Genomic DNA, 14,896 nt, shown 5'->3' on the forward strand with positions numbered 1-14,896 from the left:
TTATGGAAAAATAAAGGTAAGTCAGGGGAAATGGAATGATGGGGAAGGTTCTGTTTTAGATTAAATGATCAGGAAAGGCTTCTTAACGGGGGTGACACTCTAGCAGACACCTGAATAAGTGAGGAAGAGAGTCTGACTGTGCCTTTTTCTGGACCAAGGGAAGCAAGTGCAAAGGCCCTGGGGTGGAAATGGACTTGGTGTGTTAACTAGAACAGCATTGAGACCACTGTGTCCCATGCAGACCAGGTAAGGTAAAGAGAGGGGGAAAAAATTCAGGGAGGTGCCAGAGCTCAGATTTCATGGGATCTTATAAGCAACAGGGAGAGTATGGTTTTAATTCTGAATTTGAAGGTGAGACAATGGAGGATTTTGAGCAGCAGAGCGATAAACCAGATTTACATATTTTAGAACAGCCGCTGGTGCCCATAGGCCTCCTTTCGCTTTCAATTCTCCTTCTGGGAACTCATTCCTGGTGTGAAACCAGAAGCCTAAAGGAGCTGGATCCCGCGGGGAACGTCTGGGCAGGAGTTAACATGGGATGTGGGCCTGATACAAATGAGAGAAAGAGCTACAGGAGAGTCTGCAGGATTCAGACCAAAGCCCAGCTTTGAAGGTAAGGCAGAAAGTGGGAAGTCAGAAAGAGTCACCCACTTCGAACAAGTTCCAAAAATCAGAATAGGTAGCGAAAAGGCTGCTCAAAAGTCACAGGGTCTCTTTTCATTTTTATTATTTTACTTTTATTATTAGTTTATTACACAAATAATACATGTTGCCTGTCAAAATCTTAGGAACTACAGATAAGAGAAGAAGAAATGAAATCATTCTGATTGGCAAATCTACAGATAGCTACTGAATGATATTTTGATACATGTAGTTCCAATTTTTCTATATATTTATGTATAAGTATATGTAAGTATACTTATATATTTTACATAAATAAAATCACATGTAATACCTTAACTCTATTTTTTGCCTTTCGTGTTTTATAAACATCCTCATGTCCGTTAAGTGTAGGTCAACATAAATATTTTTAATAGATGCAGGATTATTCCATTGTATGGTTCAACTGGGGTTTATGTAAACTCTCTCCTAGTCATTTAGGGTTTTCCACATTTTTGCCTTCATAGCTTCACGTCATGAAGCTTTCTAAATTTTTGTTTGGAGTACTTACTATTTCTTGATACTAAGTACTTAGATGTGGAGTTGCCAGGTCAAAGTATTCAGACTTTCCAGTCTCAAGGTACAATGGCCAACGGTTCTCAAAAAACTCTATGCTGATACCAAACCTGCCTGCACACCACGTCCTCCACCTGCAGAATCTCCAGCTCTGGCTACCGCATCCTTCTGCATCTTTGTTTACCTGCTAGCTGAACTATGGTTCTACCCAATCGCTGTTCCAGTTTGCATTTTGGGTACAAATTTCTCATGTACTTTCCAGCCTTTGTTGAATCGCCTACATCCTATCTTTTGCCGGCTCTGTTGAGCACACTAAATCTTTTCTCGTTGCTTCTGAGAGTTCTTACCATATTAATATGAATTCTGTTCTATAGGCTGTGATTGTTTCCCAATATTCTAATGATTATCTTTCAGATTATTTTTCTGTAGGGATATTTGAAATGTTTCTGTCATCAGATCTGCGAATTTTTGACTTTTGAGTTTCTGCTCGGAAAGAACTCTCCCGCCCTCAATTCTATCAGGATGCGGTTTATCTTTCTGTTGGTAAAGACTTATATTTACATGTTAACAGGCTGTCTGTCTTGGTCCCCCTAGCATTCTGGTGAGAAAAAAAAAAGAAAATTAAAACAGAGTCATACTCAGAGAAAGACAAATATATGATACCACTTATATATGGACTCTAAAAAAAGGGTACAAATGAACTTATCTACAAAACAGAAGTAGAACTACGGAGGTAGAAAACAAATTTACAGTTACAAGGGGATAAAGCAGGGGGAGGGATAAATTGGGAGATTGGGATTGACATATACACACTACTATATATAAAATCGATAGCTAATAAGGACCTACTGTAAAGCACAGGGAACTCTACTCAGTACTCTGTAATGACCTACATGGGAAAAGAATCTAAAAAAGAGTGCATATATGTATAACTGAATCACTTTTCTGTACACCTGAAACTAACACAACATTGTAAATCAACTCTACTCCAATAAAAATTATAAAAAAGCAAAACAAAAGCAGAGTCACACTGTTACACTAGCTCTCCACACTGTTACACTCACAAACATTCCTCGTGACACTCGCCCTGCTTGCGCGGTCAGAGTCTACAGAGAGCAATCAACCTGTCGCCGTTTGCCAGGACGTCTGCATGGGCTCCCATCAGATAAGGCACAGTCCCTCCTCAGGGGGAAGTGCTGTCCCCAGCTCTGAGAGTGGCCACACATAGCTTCTCAGGAAGGAGGTGAAGGGCAATAGCACTGCTGGCTGGACAGCCTGCCTGCTTGACTTGACCTCTCCCCCAACGCATCTAAAGAAGTGATGGATGACGGTGCTGGAGACACCCTTGAACTCTCTGCAGAGGCTTGTCTGCACCCCCAGTGACCCGGCAGGCAGACAGCGGACGCCGCGGAAGAGGAGCGTCTGACCTGGTCTTCCTCCACTGCAGTTGCCCCCATTTGCACTCTGTGCTCTAAAACCCACGCAGAGCATCAGATGGTGTTGTCTGAGCTTTAAGGACAGCATCCTCCTTAAGAGGAACTACAAGCAAAAGGATGAGGCTAGTACGTACCCATACCACTGAAATGTCCTTATTTGGGGGATATAACAGCTGTTTCTCAGAGGCCATAAACAGTGGTTTGAAACAGGAAACAAGGGAGACCATGTCGAGGGGAAAGCTTCTGGGAGAAAGACAAAAACAATTTGAATCTGGTTCAAATGGCACAGTTCTGAGTTTTATCTGGAAGGTGATATTCACAGAGACTCAGTGCTCTATTATTTAATTGTATGATTAGTACCATAGTCACAGATTACTTTTAAATTATACAAGCGTCCATCTACATATTTATTAGTCCATTTTCCCTTTGTACAGTAAAATAAATGAGTTCTGCTAAGACAGTTGTTCCCACCTGGGGGTGATTTTGCCCCTGAGGGACATTTGGCAACATCTGGACACATTTCATGCTGTCACAACAGGGAGGGGAAGTCCCGCTCCTGGCATCTAATGGGCAGAGACCAGAGGCGCTGCCATGCATCACCTCCATGCATGGGTCAGCCTGTCCCCCCGAATGATTACCCAGCACCAAATGCCTATAGTGTTGAAGTTGAGAAACCTGGTCTAGAGCAACGAGGAAAAGCGTCTCCTCCATGGTCCCTTTCAGGTTTTCTCTTAGTTTAATCCAAGAAGGAGAATGTTGACCTATACCTGGAGAAACCTGAGTGATGCAGGAAGAACGTACATGAGGAAACAGGGCTCATTGCTAAACAGATGGAGAGGGTCTGGAAAATCAGCTTTGCTCAGGGGGCTAGGCCAGCCCCTTGCCCTGGGTCTTGTCACCCCCATAGTGTGACTTGAGGGTCCCTCATATTGTGAAAACCCACCAGCAGAGGCTCTGCGGAAACTTCCAGGCAGTCTGCTGCTCAGGGTACTGGGAATTTCCCGAGTGCTTGACTGCGGAAGCGCAGGTCTGCGGTGGCCCTGAGGCTCCATCCTCAGCCCCTACTTTGTAGGAACCACGAGGCCCGCAGGCGGCTCTCAAGGTCCCTCTCCACCTCCTTCTTAGCTCCTTCTCCTGCTCAAGGTGAACTCTGGCCAGCCCTGGACCCTCCATCCTGTCTGTCACTGTCCCAGCAACACATCTAGAGGCTCTCCCATCTCTCCCTGCCCAGCGCCCCTCCTGCTGCCCGTGGTCGCCTATGACGACCCTGAGCCCACATACCAGCCTCTCTCCTGAACCCCCCTGGCCACTCTCTTGTGCACGTGGCTTCTGCTTGCTGTCTCCTCCATCATCCACAGTCCTGTGTGCCACACCCGCTGCTGAGCATCCCACCCTCAGCACCCCCTCAGGGCCGGCGTTGCTATCCTGTCCCTCATGCACATGAGTTAGGAGAGCCGCTGGGAGTCATGGCTGTGCAGGCACTCCATCTCTGAAGTTCAGTCTCCTCATTTGTAGTGGGATCAATAACATCCTCCTCAGGTCTCAGTTTTTAAAATACTAAGATCAGGACAATTAGTGCACATCATCATCTTCATCATCGTTGGTACTTCCATGTATTATTGATTCAATATTAATTTCTAAATAATAAAGAAGAAGACAGGGGGTAATCATTTAACACACGTGTGACCTTCTTTCTGGGTAAACCTCACTCCAGGTAAGACTTTGAAGGACTCACACCCAGCCCAGGGTGTCCCTGTGCCCCAGCACTGCGGGGCAGCCCTCCAAGCAAGGCCTGTGGAGTCAGACCACCTGAGCCTGGATCCTAATGGCCGAGGCATCCTGGGCAAGCAACATCCTCAGGGCCCCATCCTGAATCTGGAAAATGAGGATGAAAGTGAAGCCACCTTGCACACCACCATGAGGATTTAACAAATAACTGATGACCATGTGAGGACAGACTGGCCGATGTGAAGCAAGAGGTAGTTGCCAACCCCAAGAGGGCTTCGTGGAGGATTGTCAATAACACCTCATGGTCTTCCACACACATCCTGCCTGAGAGCCTTTCCTGCCAGCCGGGGGCCACCCTGAGCCTTAGGCCTCTGCCCTAGAAGAATTTAGTGACAGCACACAGTGACAGCCACCATGGGCCAGGCTCTGTGCTGCGGGTCATTAAGTGGTTAGGGAGAGTCCAGTGACTCAAACTTGTCCCCTTTGCCACACAGAGCCAGTGCAAGACGCCTCCCATGCTCACTTTGAAACTCTCCGACTCGCTGAAAGAAGGTTTCTTGAGAAAGGTTAAAAGCTGATCCAGTTTTGTGTCAGACCATAGGAAAGGCTTCTAAAATGAAGATAAAATGCAAACGTTAATTATTTTAAAAGAGATTTGCAAATTGAAATCTCTCACTCTCTCTGCACCTATGAGATTAGCAAATATTAAAAAAAAAAAAGTCTTAACCAAACAGTGCTGCTCAGGACATAAAAATCCCAGCTGTCTTATGCATTACGAAGTGACAGTCCAGCAAATCTGTACAATCTTCTTATAAAGGAATTTGCTGGTGCACTTAATAGTCACCGACCTAGGAATCCTCTTTCCAATAACTTTTCCTAATGAAATTATGCAAAGAGTAGGAAAAATCATAAGAGCCAGTAAATATTATATAAAATAGTCAAAATGGAAGCACACTCAATGCCCCAAATAAAGAAGTAGATAAATAAAATATATTAACTCATCTTTGCAAAAAATATATGTTGCCTCTATTTCTAGGCATGGTGTTACATATCAGCTCAACAGAATATTCTGTAGTCATTAAAATAATCAAAAAGAAAAAACATTAGAAAGGAAATGAAATTTATAAAAATAGACCTTTGCCATGATGATAATAAGGTAAAAATTGAATATTTTAATTCATAGCATTTGAAAGGGAACATGGACAGATCCAAATGGCTGATTTATTAGGAGGTGAATTCTGGATGATTTTCTTCTTCACTACTGGTTAGTCGTTTCTACGTTATTTGCAGTAAATAAAAAAATCTAATTGAAAATGTAAAAATCCCCACTTCCAGCCCAGTGAGAGGATGGCTGGACCTTTGGAGCCCACAGTCCCTTCAGGATGCTCCACACTTGAGAGGGAAACCACCAGGTCTCATTTGATCTTGGCCCCGAAGGCTCAGCCCCGAGAGCCCAAGGTGCCTTTCTCAGTTAGTCTTTGCCAGCTTGTCTGCCCTGTTCTGCTTTATTTTATTTTTGTTCTCTCCAGTATAATTTAAAGCCCTGAAGAGAACATGCTGGAGAGTTATTTCACACAAGGTCCGTTCATTCTTTTCCTGTAAAAACAGGGAGAACTGAGAGCTATTCATACTCCGGATCCCTCCAGGAATTCTTTAGAAGGAGTGGCGCTAAGCCTGTAACTGATAAGCACATTCCAGTAGATCTGGGTGGAAGGGATGAAGAAGCAGCTGTGATTTGCAAGGGCAGAAGCCTGGAGGGTAACAAAGCAGGGAAAAAAAGAAAAGTACTACATTTTCAGCTGAAATTGCCCAGGTAAGCTAGCTGAACTAAACGCTGGTCACATTCATAACTGGACAAGGTCAACGATCCCCAAAGAGGCACCCCAGCTTGCTCCATTTGGAGTCTCATGTTGACAGATACTGGTTCCATCCAGGGAAGTGTTTTTTTGAAGGTTCTGGAAACAGGCCATTTGTAATCAGTTTATTCTCTCTGAATTATCTACCAGTGACTGAATCAACCTTTAAAATTCTCTGCTATAGCCAATCAAGTACAACTTCGACACCCTGAGGGGTAAGAATTTCCATTCCCTGGCAATTTTCCCCAAGTGCCCTCTGCCTATTAAAAAAAAAAAAAAGGAAAAGAAAAATAAAGAAAGAAAGAGAGAGAGAGAAAGAAAGAAAGAAACAGAAAGGAAGAAAGAAAGAAAGAAAGGGAGAAAGGGAGAACAAGAGAAAGAAAGAGAAAGAAAGAAAGAAAGAAAGAAAGAAAGAAAGAAAGAAAGAGAAAGGAAGAAAGGAAGAAAGAAAGAAATTTACTTTTTAGGTTTATTTGTCTTTGACCCTTGAGATGAACTTTTTAAAGATGATGTCAGAGGACTTGATTTTTTTCTCTATTCTAAACAACCACTGCATAGTCTTAGGTCAATGTCCTGTAAAGGCCTGTGTACTTAGAGGAGTAGGATCTCCTATTCGAATGGTAATTATCTATTTAGATTCTAAAAGCATCTAGGTTCATAATATTTATCTATTCCCATAAGCTGATTCTAATGAGGAAGGCTGGTTTAAGATTTAACAGTGAGTTAATTCATGATGGAGAATTACCTTTGACTTGTTTTGCCCATGAACCATACCACAGCACATTAGGAATTTGGGATTAAGATATACACACTACTATATATAAAATAGATAATCAGCCTGGGCCTACTGTATAGCACAGGGAACTCTACTCAATATTCTGTAATAACCTATATGGGAAAAGAATCTGAAAAAGATGGATATACGTATATGTATAACTGAGTCAGTTTGCTGTACATCTGAAACTAACGCAACATTGTAAATCAACTATGCTCCAACATAAAATAAAAATTAAACTAAAAATAAAATAGTACACCCAGCCCTTGCCTGTTTCCTTTTCTGGTAGAATTTTTTTATTGTGGTAATACATACATAACAGAAAATTTACCACCTTAACTGTACAATTCAGTGGTATTAAGTATGTCACAGTGCTGTGTAACCATCACCACTATCTAAGAACTTCTTAATCATCCCAAATAGAAATTCTGTACCAATGAAGCAATAACTCCCTCCTCCCTCCAATCCCTCGTATCCTCTATTCTACTTTCTGTCTCTATGAGTTTGCCTTCTCTAGGTATCTCACATAAGTGGAACTGAAGCTGAGCAGGACCCTGTGGGGCTCCTGGGCATGGAAGCCTTTCTGTCCCCTGTTTCTTGACTCCAGTCTCCAAGATCTTCCCTGAGTTCCAAAGGGAAGATTTCAACAGCTGCTAATCCAGGAAAGGAGGGGATGAAAAGACAAGGGAAGGGTAGCCAAGAAACAGCAGTGCAGCCTTGGGGCAGGGTCCTGGTTCCACCCCAAGGGATACACATAACAATGTCTTTAAGGGCTTTACAATGTCAGCATTCTTCATACCATAGAAAGACCACCTGAGGCTACATTAAAGGAGTCAGAGAAGCTCATCAAGAAGATTACCTGAGACCAGATTAGAGGAGTGCAGGCCCTGCACACACCCTAATCTTATCAGCAACTCCACCCTTGAACCTTTGCTGTAAAACTCCTCATCAGATCCTCCCAGCTTGGGACACATAGTTTTTCAGGTCAGGAACCCACTGTGTCCCCCTTGGCCTAGCAAAGCAATAAGAGCTTTCTTTTCTACTTCACCCAAAGCTGTCTCCAAGCTTCGACACTGGTGCACAAAGGCCAAGCTTTCAGCATCAGAACCATACAGGATTTGTCTTTTTGTGTCTGTGTTCTATCACTTACAATGTTTTCAAGGTTCATGTATGTTGTAGCGTGTATCAGAATCCCATTCCTTTTTGTGTCTGAATAATATCCCATTGTATGTCTATTCCACATTTTTGTTACCCATTCATGGACTCTTGGGTTGTTTCCACTTTTTGGCAATTGTGAACAATGCTGCTGTGAATATCAGTTTATAGGTGTTAGTTCAAGTCTCTGTTTTCAGTTCTCTTGGGTATATACCAGGGAGTGGAATTTCTGGATCATATGGTGATTCTATGTTTAAGTTTTTGAGAAGCCACCAAGCTGTTCTTCACAGCAGCTTCCCCATTTTATATTTTACATATGGTAGAATTGTTTTTATTCCCAAATAGTTGGTGTGAGATTTCATCTCTCTCCCCCTTTATGTTGGATTTGTCCACTTGCCCCTGGGAGTGGATATGGCAGAAGCTTTAGAACTGCCCTGTGACTCCCCAGCCTTTGTTCTTTTCCCTCTGCCTCAAGGACAGTGCATCCCAAACAGGGGCTGCTCCTTCGGGACTCAGAACAGCAACAGGGCTGTTGCAGACTCACAGTCATCATGCAGCATATGTGAGAATGAACTCATAGCTGTGAGGACTGAAACACTGGCCCCACTTGTTACTGCAGCAAAGCAGCCTGATACACCCTTCATTCCTCCTTTCACTCTTGTGCTTTTCTATGTTTTTATTTCCTTTATTTGCCAGCTACCTCTACACATGCTGCTTCCTTTATCTGGAATTAGCTCTCCTGCAAACTCTGTGATTGTTTGTTTGATGATTATCGGGGTGAACCGTAGGAAACTGTCATTTCAGCAGATCAAAAATGGCCCCATTTCAGCAGTTACATATGGTTTAACAACAAAAAACACCACTAGCGGCAGCCAGGCATGGATTCCATTGGTTCATTAGCATATCTCATTCAGCCTGTGATAATCCGTGTGCCCACTTCACAGATGGGGAAACATGAGCTTCAGGCTCGTCAAGTCACCCAATTCACGAGTGCTGGGTCTAGATTCCAAATCAGGCTTTAATATGACCCTCTATTGTTCAACAAGTTTCTTCCCAATGCCCCCCGCCCCATCCCAAGGTGCTGCTGGAGATTCCCTGTGACCATATCTATTTCAGCCCCCTTACTTGGGGTTTGCCTCCATTACTGCTCACAATTACATACCTGGAACTTTATTAAGCATGTGGTACCTATCATTATCATCCCCATTTTATAGATCAAGGAACAGAGTCTCAGCTCATTACTGCACTTACGGCATTGCACAGACGTTGCCTAAATGACCCAAATAAGCAGGGGCAGTTCTAGCAAGAACGGAGGAGACCAAGTTACTGGCTTTGGAAGACAGTGGTTTGTCTTATGTATGGATTAGTTTCTGATCTCTATAAAGTATGACACAAATCTACTTAGCCTCCCAATTTAAATTATTATGCTCAAGGCTTCCTCTCTCCTCCCATAGAACCTGTTCTCCACATCCGTCATCAAGTAGTGCCATTAAAGACATCATGCCTCCATGATCAAAGGCACAAGTCCTTGACTCAAGAATTTCAAGTATGACAACAGACACACAGTGGTGCATATGCTAGAGAATATTTGTCATGAAACCGAGTTTTTTGACTATAGCTGGTCAATGCTTTCTGGAAGCCAATTCTCCAGGTTTCAAGTGAAGTAAAACGTATTAATCTGCAGTCAAAAGCATAGCTCTTGCTCTCCAAATGAGTGAGTTTGTGGCCAGAGGGCCTCCCATATATTTAGTAATACAATATCCTAGCTAGCTGTTAGCCACTTATTTTTTTTTTCCAATCCATTTCCACCTGCTTATCTTCAGAAGAATCTGACGTTTCCCCAGTGGTTCTGGAATCTAGGTCATTCAGAGCGTGCTTACCATGTGCTGAGCCCAGTCTAGCTAAGGGGCCTTAGATACTCCTAAATTCAAATTCTACCTGGTTAACACAGGGTACGTGCTTATATTATATGACTTATACAAATCTATAGGAGGAGGAAATTTTAGTTACTAGAAACTAAAGATTTCACTTAAGAACATGCATTCCAACCTCAAAAATTGAAACAGTCACAAGGTGTGTTTTCGCTCAAGAATGTTGAGGTTGAAATAAAATGAATCTTCAGTCATCATTTTAAAAACAGACATGTTTTCAGAGATTTAAATAGGTATTTTATTCAAAATTATGTTGTATTGCTGATCTTGTGGAGAAACATTTAAAACAGAAACAAATAGAGCACCAAAAAGAAAAAAAGGAAACCCACACTTCATTGATTTGAATGTTTTAAATTACAGGCTAAAATCACCAACCTGACCCCCAACCAGAATGATTAAGTAGATCCAGATGTCACAGATATGACGCCAAATGTTTAAATCACATCTCAAACGCAATCATTATTTCGTCCTGCAAAGGTATGGATTGATGCATCGGATGGTCTAATGTATCAAGGAGCGGGGGGGGGAGATGCTAGCTTTAAATAGGAAGACAATGAAACAAAAGCCCATGAGCTATCTGAATTTATGTTGATTCCCCCCCCAAAATCTTGATGTTTTCAGCTCGTGGTGACTGATTTTCTCAGTCCCTACCCTTTTCCCAGAATAAAGTTTTCAGATGACAGTCTACAATGATTAGGTGGCAAAAGAATAATTCTTTTAAAAAGAATATACCACTGACATTAAGTTTGTGTTAATACAATCTCTAATGTGATTCCAAACTCATACCCTAGCAAGACCCTCTTTAAAACAGGTGAGTCTCCCTGCCCCGTCATTTGAATTGTTCTCCAATATGAGCGCCATCTGTCTGCAACATCTGTTATCTCACTGATTGCCAAAGTTGATTTGCATGACCTGGCTGGTTTCTTTCTTTCTTGGATATTTCTGACTACCTATCCCTCCTCTCACCCAACGAGATATAGGTCTACATGCCCAAAAAGTGTGGAAATCAGATTTCCCAAGCCTAAAATTAGAATACTTATAGTTTGACAAGAATGACTGTACTTAAGCACATGGAGCATAATATTTAAACTGTCTAAAGTCTCTAGAATGGGTGGTCCCTAACCTAAAGAAGACAAGTAAACATTAAATGCTAATGTCTTCCTCCCATTTTTAGGTCCAGATTATTCTAACTTCAAGCCTTTACTACATTTGAATGAGAGACTGAGAATTTAAAAGGCATTCTTAATCTGTGAGAGTTTTTAAATTGTTGCGTTTATTTCCTGAGTCAAATTGTTGCAGCATTTATATTTTGAGAAATCTGTTGCTATAAGCACACAGATTTAACCTTCTTGGTTGGAATCACAATCTTATGGTCACTGAAACCTCAGAGAATCCCTGGACTTTGGGCACTGAAGGGGTCAACATCAGAATGGAGAATGGGATGCAAAGTGGTAGCATTTGTCTCCTGGTTTGGGGGTGTCTGACCTCTCTCTGAAATGGAATGGAATGCTATTGCTGGCCCCCTTTTCAATAAGAGCCTGCCTCTTTGCCCATCTCCTTTGTTGCTGACTGAGCAGGAAGGCCACAGGAAGTAGGGGAAGGGTGGACAGTGCCTCATCCTGCAGTCAGCAGTCCTCTGGCTGGACCCATGGGCATGTGATCCCACAGCCAAGTCTCCTGGGCAACTGTGTCCCACTCCATCTCAAAAAATTCAGGGATGGGGTGGAGGACAATGCCGTATCATGATAGAGGTTAACCCCATGCTAAATGAGCAGGACAAAAACAATTTGTCAAGGTTAGGGAGTCCACATAAGGGTGGCTCCAGAGACACAAAAGACCCAGTTACTTTTGCTTCAACGATGGAGCAATTATTGTCCCACGCACTACCCATCAACGTGATAGCTAGGCGATGTTTCTGGAAGAAATATATTTCTAGGAAAGTGGACTGCAAAAGCATCTCTAGAAGAGTTTGCTTTAGCATGCATTATCTTTTTTATAACTTTGGTAACTTTCAAGCATACGAACAATCATACCTTCGTATTCATCTCATTAACCAGCATTATTAAAGCAGGAGTTGCATGAAATTGAATGAGAATTTGGCATCTGAGTAAAAAAGTCACATGAGAATTGTATATTTACAAGTTTTCCCCTGAATATTTGAAATCTCTTCTGCTCTCCTTTTCTCCACCTGCAGGTATACACACCATGATTCAAGGATAAGGCATCTGAACTTGAGATGTACAGAAAATAAAAGTGATTCCTCACTGTCCCCTCCAAAGGAAGGGGCAATCATCACCTCTGTTACACCACTGCTCTTCCCAGAGCTGACCACCTGAGTGCACAACTAGCTATAAACCTCCGCCTACTGGGACATGGGAAAACAAAATAGGAGGAAGACCAAGGCTGTTATTTTGCTCTTTCCTCTGTGGGAAGAGGAAGAACAGTCTCAGAGCTTTCCCACACACGGGAAGATGAATATTTCCCTGGATCTTCTGAAACAAAGACCTCAGTTTAGTACAACCATGCCTGCATGTCTTAGGCTTATAAACCAATATTTGAATCCACATTATTGGTGATTGGCAAACCTAAACACATTTTCTATCATCATGTGTGAAGTTATAAGCTATAGCCAAAATGAGGAACATCTTTTGCTTCGCTGGGAGCAAAAGATTTCTGAGGTTGTTTTAGAAATATACATATATATCTTAGCTAGCATCCAATGTCATCGTCAAATAGAAAATGCATTTGTGACTTCAAGCAGATGGAGATACCTCCAGCCCACCCACCTACTGATGTCACTTCATGGGGAAGACATGCAACGTGATAGGAGCTCCCAATTGCCACCATCAGTTGAAAGGGTCCCAAAGCTGAGAACACAAGTGCAAAGTGAAATATATTTGCAAGCTATTGTCTGTTCAGTGTGTCCAATTAGGGGAAATGGAAAATGAGAGTTCAGCCCTTGATTTCTCTTCCTCTTCTATCTGTCTGCCTTTTTACCAGGTGATGGGACACGTCACCATGGCATCTAGGATCTTGGCACCATGGAGCAGGTGAGCCTGCTTACAAGGACAGAGAAAGACAGCCTGTCCTCAGCTTCCTCTCTGATCTGATGAGGAAAAATGGTTCTATTGTCTGTGACTCTAACAAATAGTGCAGAAATAATATCCAGGTAGACAAGAAATGAGCAATCAGCGCTTCCAGCCAGGATAAATCATCTAAGACCAGGCATCAGACACACAGGGTCCCCACAACATTCGTGCATCTTTCTTCCATCACAAGTTCAAACATGTGCTTCCCTTTTTCTTTAAACTTTTTATTTTGAGATAATTGTAGACTCGCATGCAGTCATAAGAAATAATACAGAAAGATCCCTGTACCACTTACCCAGGCTTCAACAGTTAGGTAACATCTGGCAAGGGTACTGACATTGATGTAATCCAGCAACATGCATTATGCTTTGAAAATCAGTGTAACCCTTTGAAAAAGGAAAGAATCCATAAAAATGTCTCAGGTTGGACAAATAATCTTTAGATGATGTTTTGTATATTTATGAACAGACTTCTTCGTTTGTTTAGGGAGGCATGGCAGGCACTGTTAACTCACTGAACTGCCAGTGTTTTGACTGGATCAAAGTTCTCTCTCACTGACAGCACTTTCTGTGGAGGAGCAATTTCTTTGCATTTTGTTTCATTTTAGGATTTCCTAAAATTAAGGTAATAGAGTGTCCAGAGTGGTATGAACCAACCCACAAGATGCAGAACAGAAATATGAAGCTTCTAAAGTTGAAAATTTGGGAAAAGAGCAAAGCAGCTGTCATGGAGTGGCAGAGATAGAGGACCAGAAAGGACAGGATGGAGAGAAGAGTGCTGATGTGCACGCATGTGCGAGGGCTCCTGGGGCCTGTTGCTGTGTTTCTCATCTGTCAGGTGTGTCTCCCCAGAGAAAATATCAAGAGCAGAGAAGAAATAAGGAAGATAAGTAATGGCAATGAAAACTCAGCAAAAAGAAAGGCAAACTGTAAAGCAGGTATTTCTTTGATTGGGTGGTTGCATTTGGGGAGAAAAGGCCCAGGAAGTGTTCTTTGGAAAATATCCACCTATGTTTGCTGTGGAAAACATCCATGCTGGATGCATATAGCAGGGACTCAAGTGCCAGCCAAGGAACCAACTTGGATATCCTCACCTTCAAGCGGAAGTGTGGGTGAGCAATGGTGGCAATCTCGGCACGGTAGAAAAGGCTGAGCCATGTGGCAAATCAAAGTCCCGATTCATTTATAAATGTGAGAATTACGAACTTCTCAGCAAGCTGAGGGAATTCAATCAAGGAAAGAACAGCCAGGTTAACGTAGAAGATGGCTAGTTGCAGACAAATCCTGGAAATCGCCAGGCAGGAAACAAGGAGATCCAATGGAATCATCTTTCTCTGCTTGATCAAGTGAGTGTCATTCACAACCACAATGATGCCATTTACTAAAACCCCAAAGAGAAATTTTATCACTGCCAAACAAAGGTGGCTAATGAGGTGAGACTCCAGCATTTCGAGAAGAAAAAATCACCTACTGTAAAAAAATTGATATAGTTATAGATTTTTGGACAGTTTGGATTATTCAAGTTTTCTATTTTTCTTCAACTAGATTAGAATCCCTTTGGAGGACATGACTCTTAACAATAAAGGTAATGAGGTAACAATGTGGTAGACATTTGTTTGTCTCACTGTTTTCTCAATTTAGTTCCGAGGCAGTAAAATAAGAAAGAGACTCTAGCAACAATTTGCTTCTTAATGATGGTGTTCGCATTTTCCAGGTCTACTTAGCTTTCAACTTCATCACAAGCAAATGGT

General features: G+C 42.2%; 1 protein-coding gene across 1 annotated transcript; it reads right to left on the reverse strand.

Annotated features, from left to right (window-relative positions):
- Positions 1-13,697: 13,697 nt before the first annotated feature.
- TAS2R1 (taste 2 receptor member 1) lies at positions 13,698-14,593 on the reverse strand. The gene is given in 2 exon segments (XM_019951046.1): positions 13,698-14,095; positions 14,098-14,593. Coding segments are annotated over 2 exon segments (894 nt in total).
- Positions 14,594-14,896: the final 303 nt, after the last annotated feature.

This window comes from Tursiops truncatus, chromosome 3 (genome assembly GCF_011762595.2).
Source record: "Tursiops truncatus isolate mTurTru1 chromosome 3, mTurTru1.mat.Y, whole genome shotgun sequence".
In the NCBI taxonomy this organism is placed as follows: Eukaryota; Metazoa; Chordata; class Mammalia; order Artiodactyla; family Delphinidae; genus Tursiops; species Tursiops truncatus.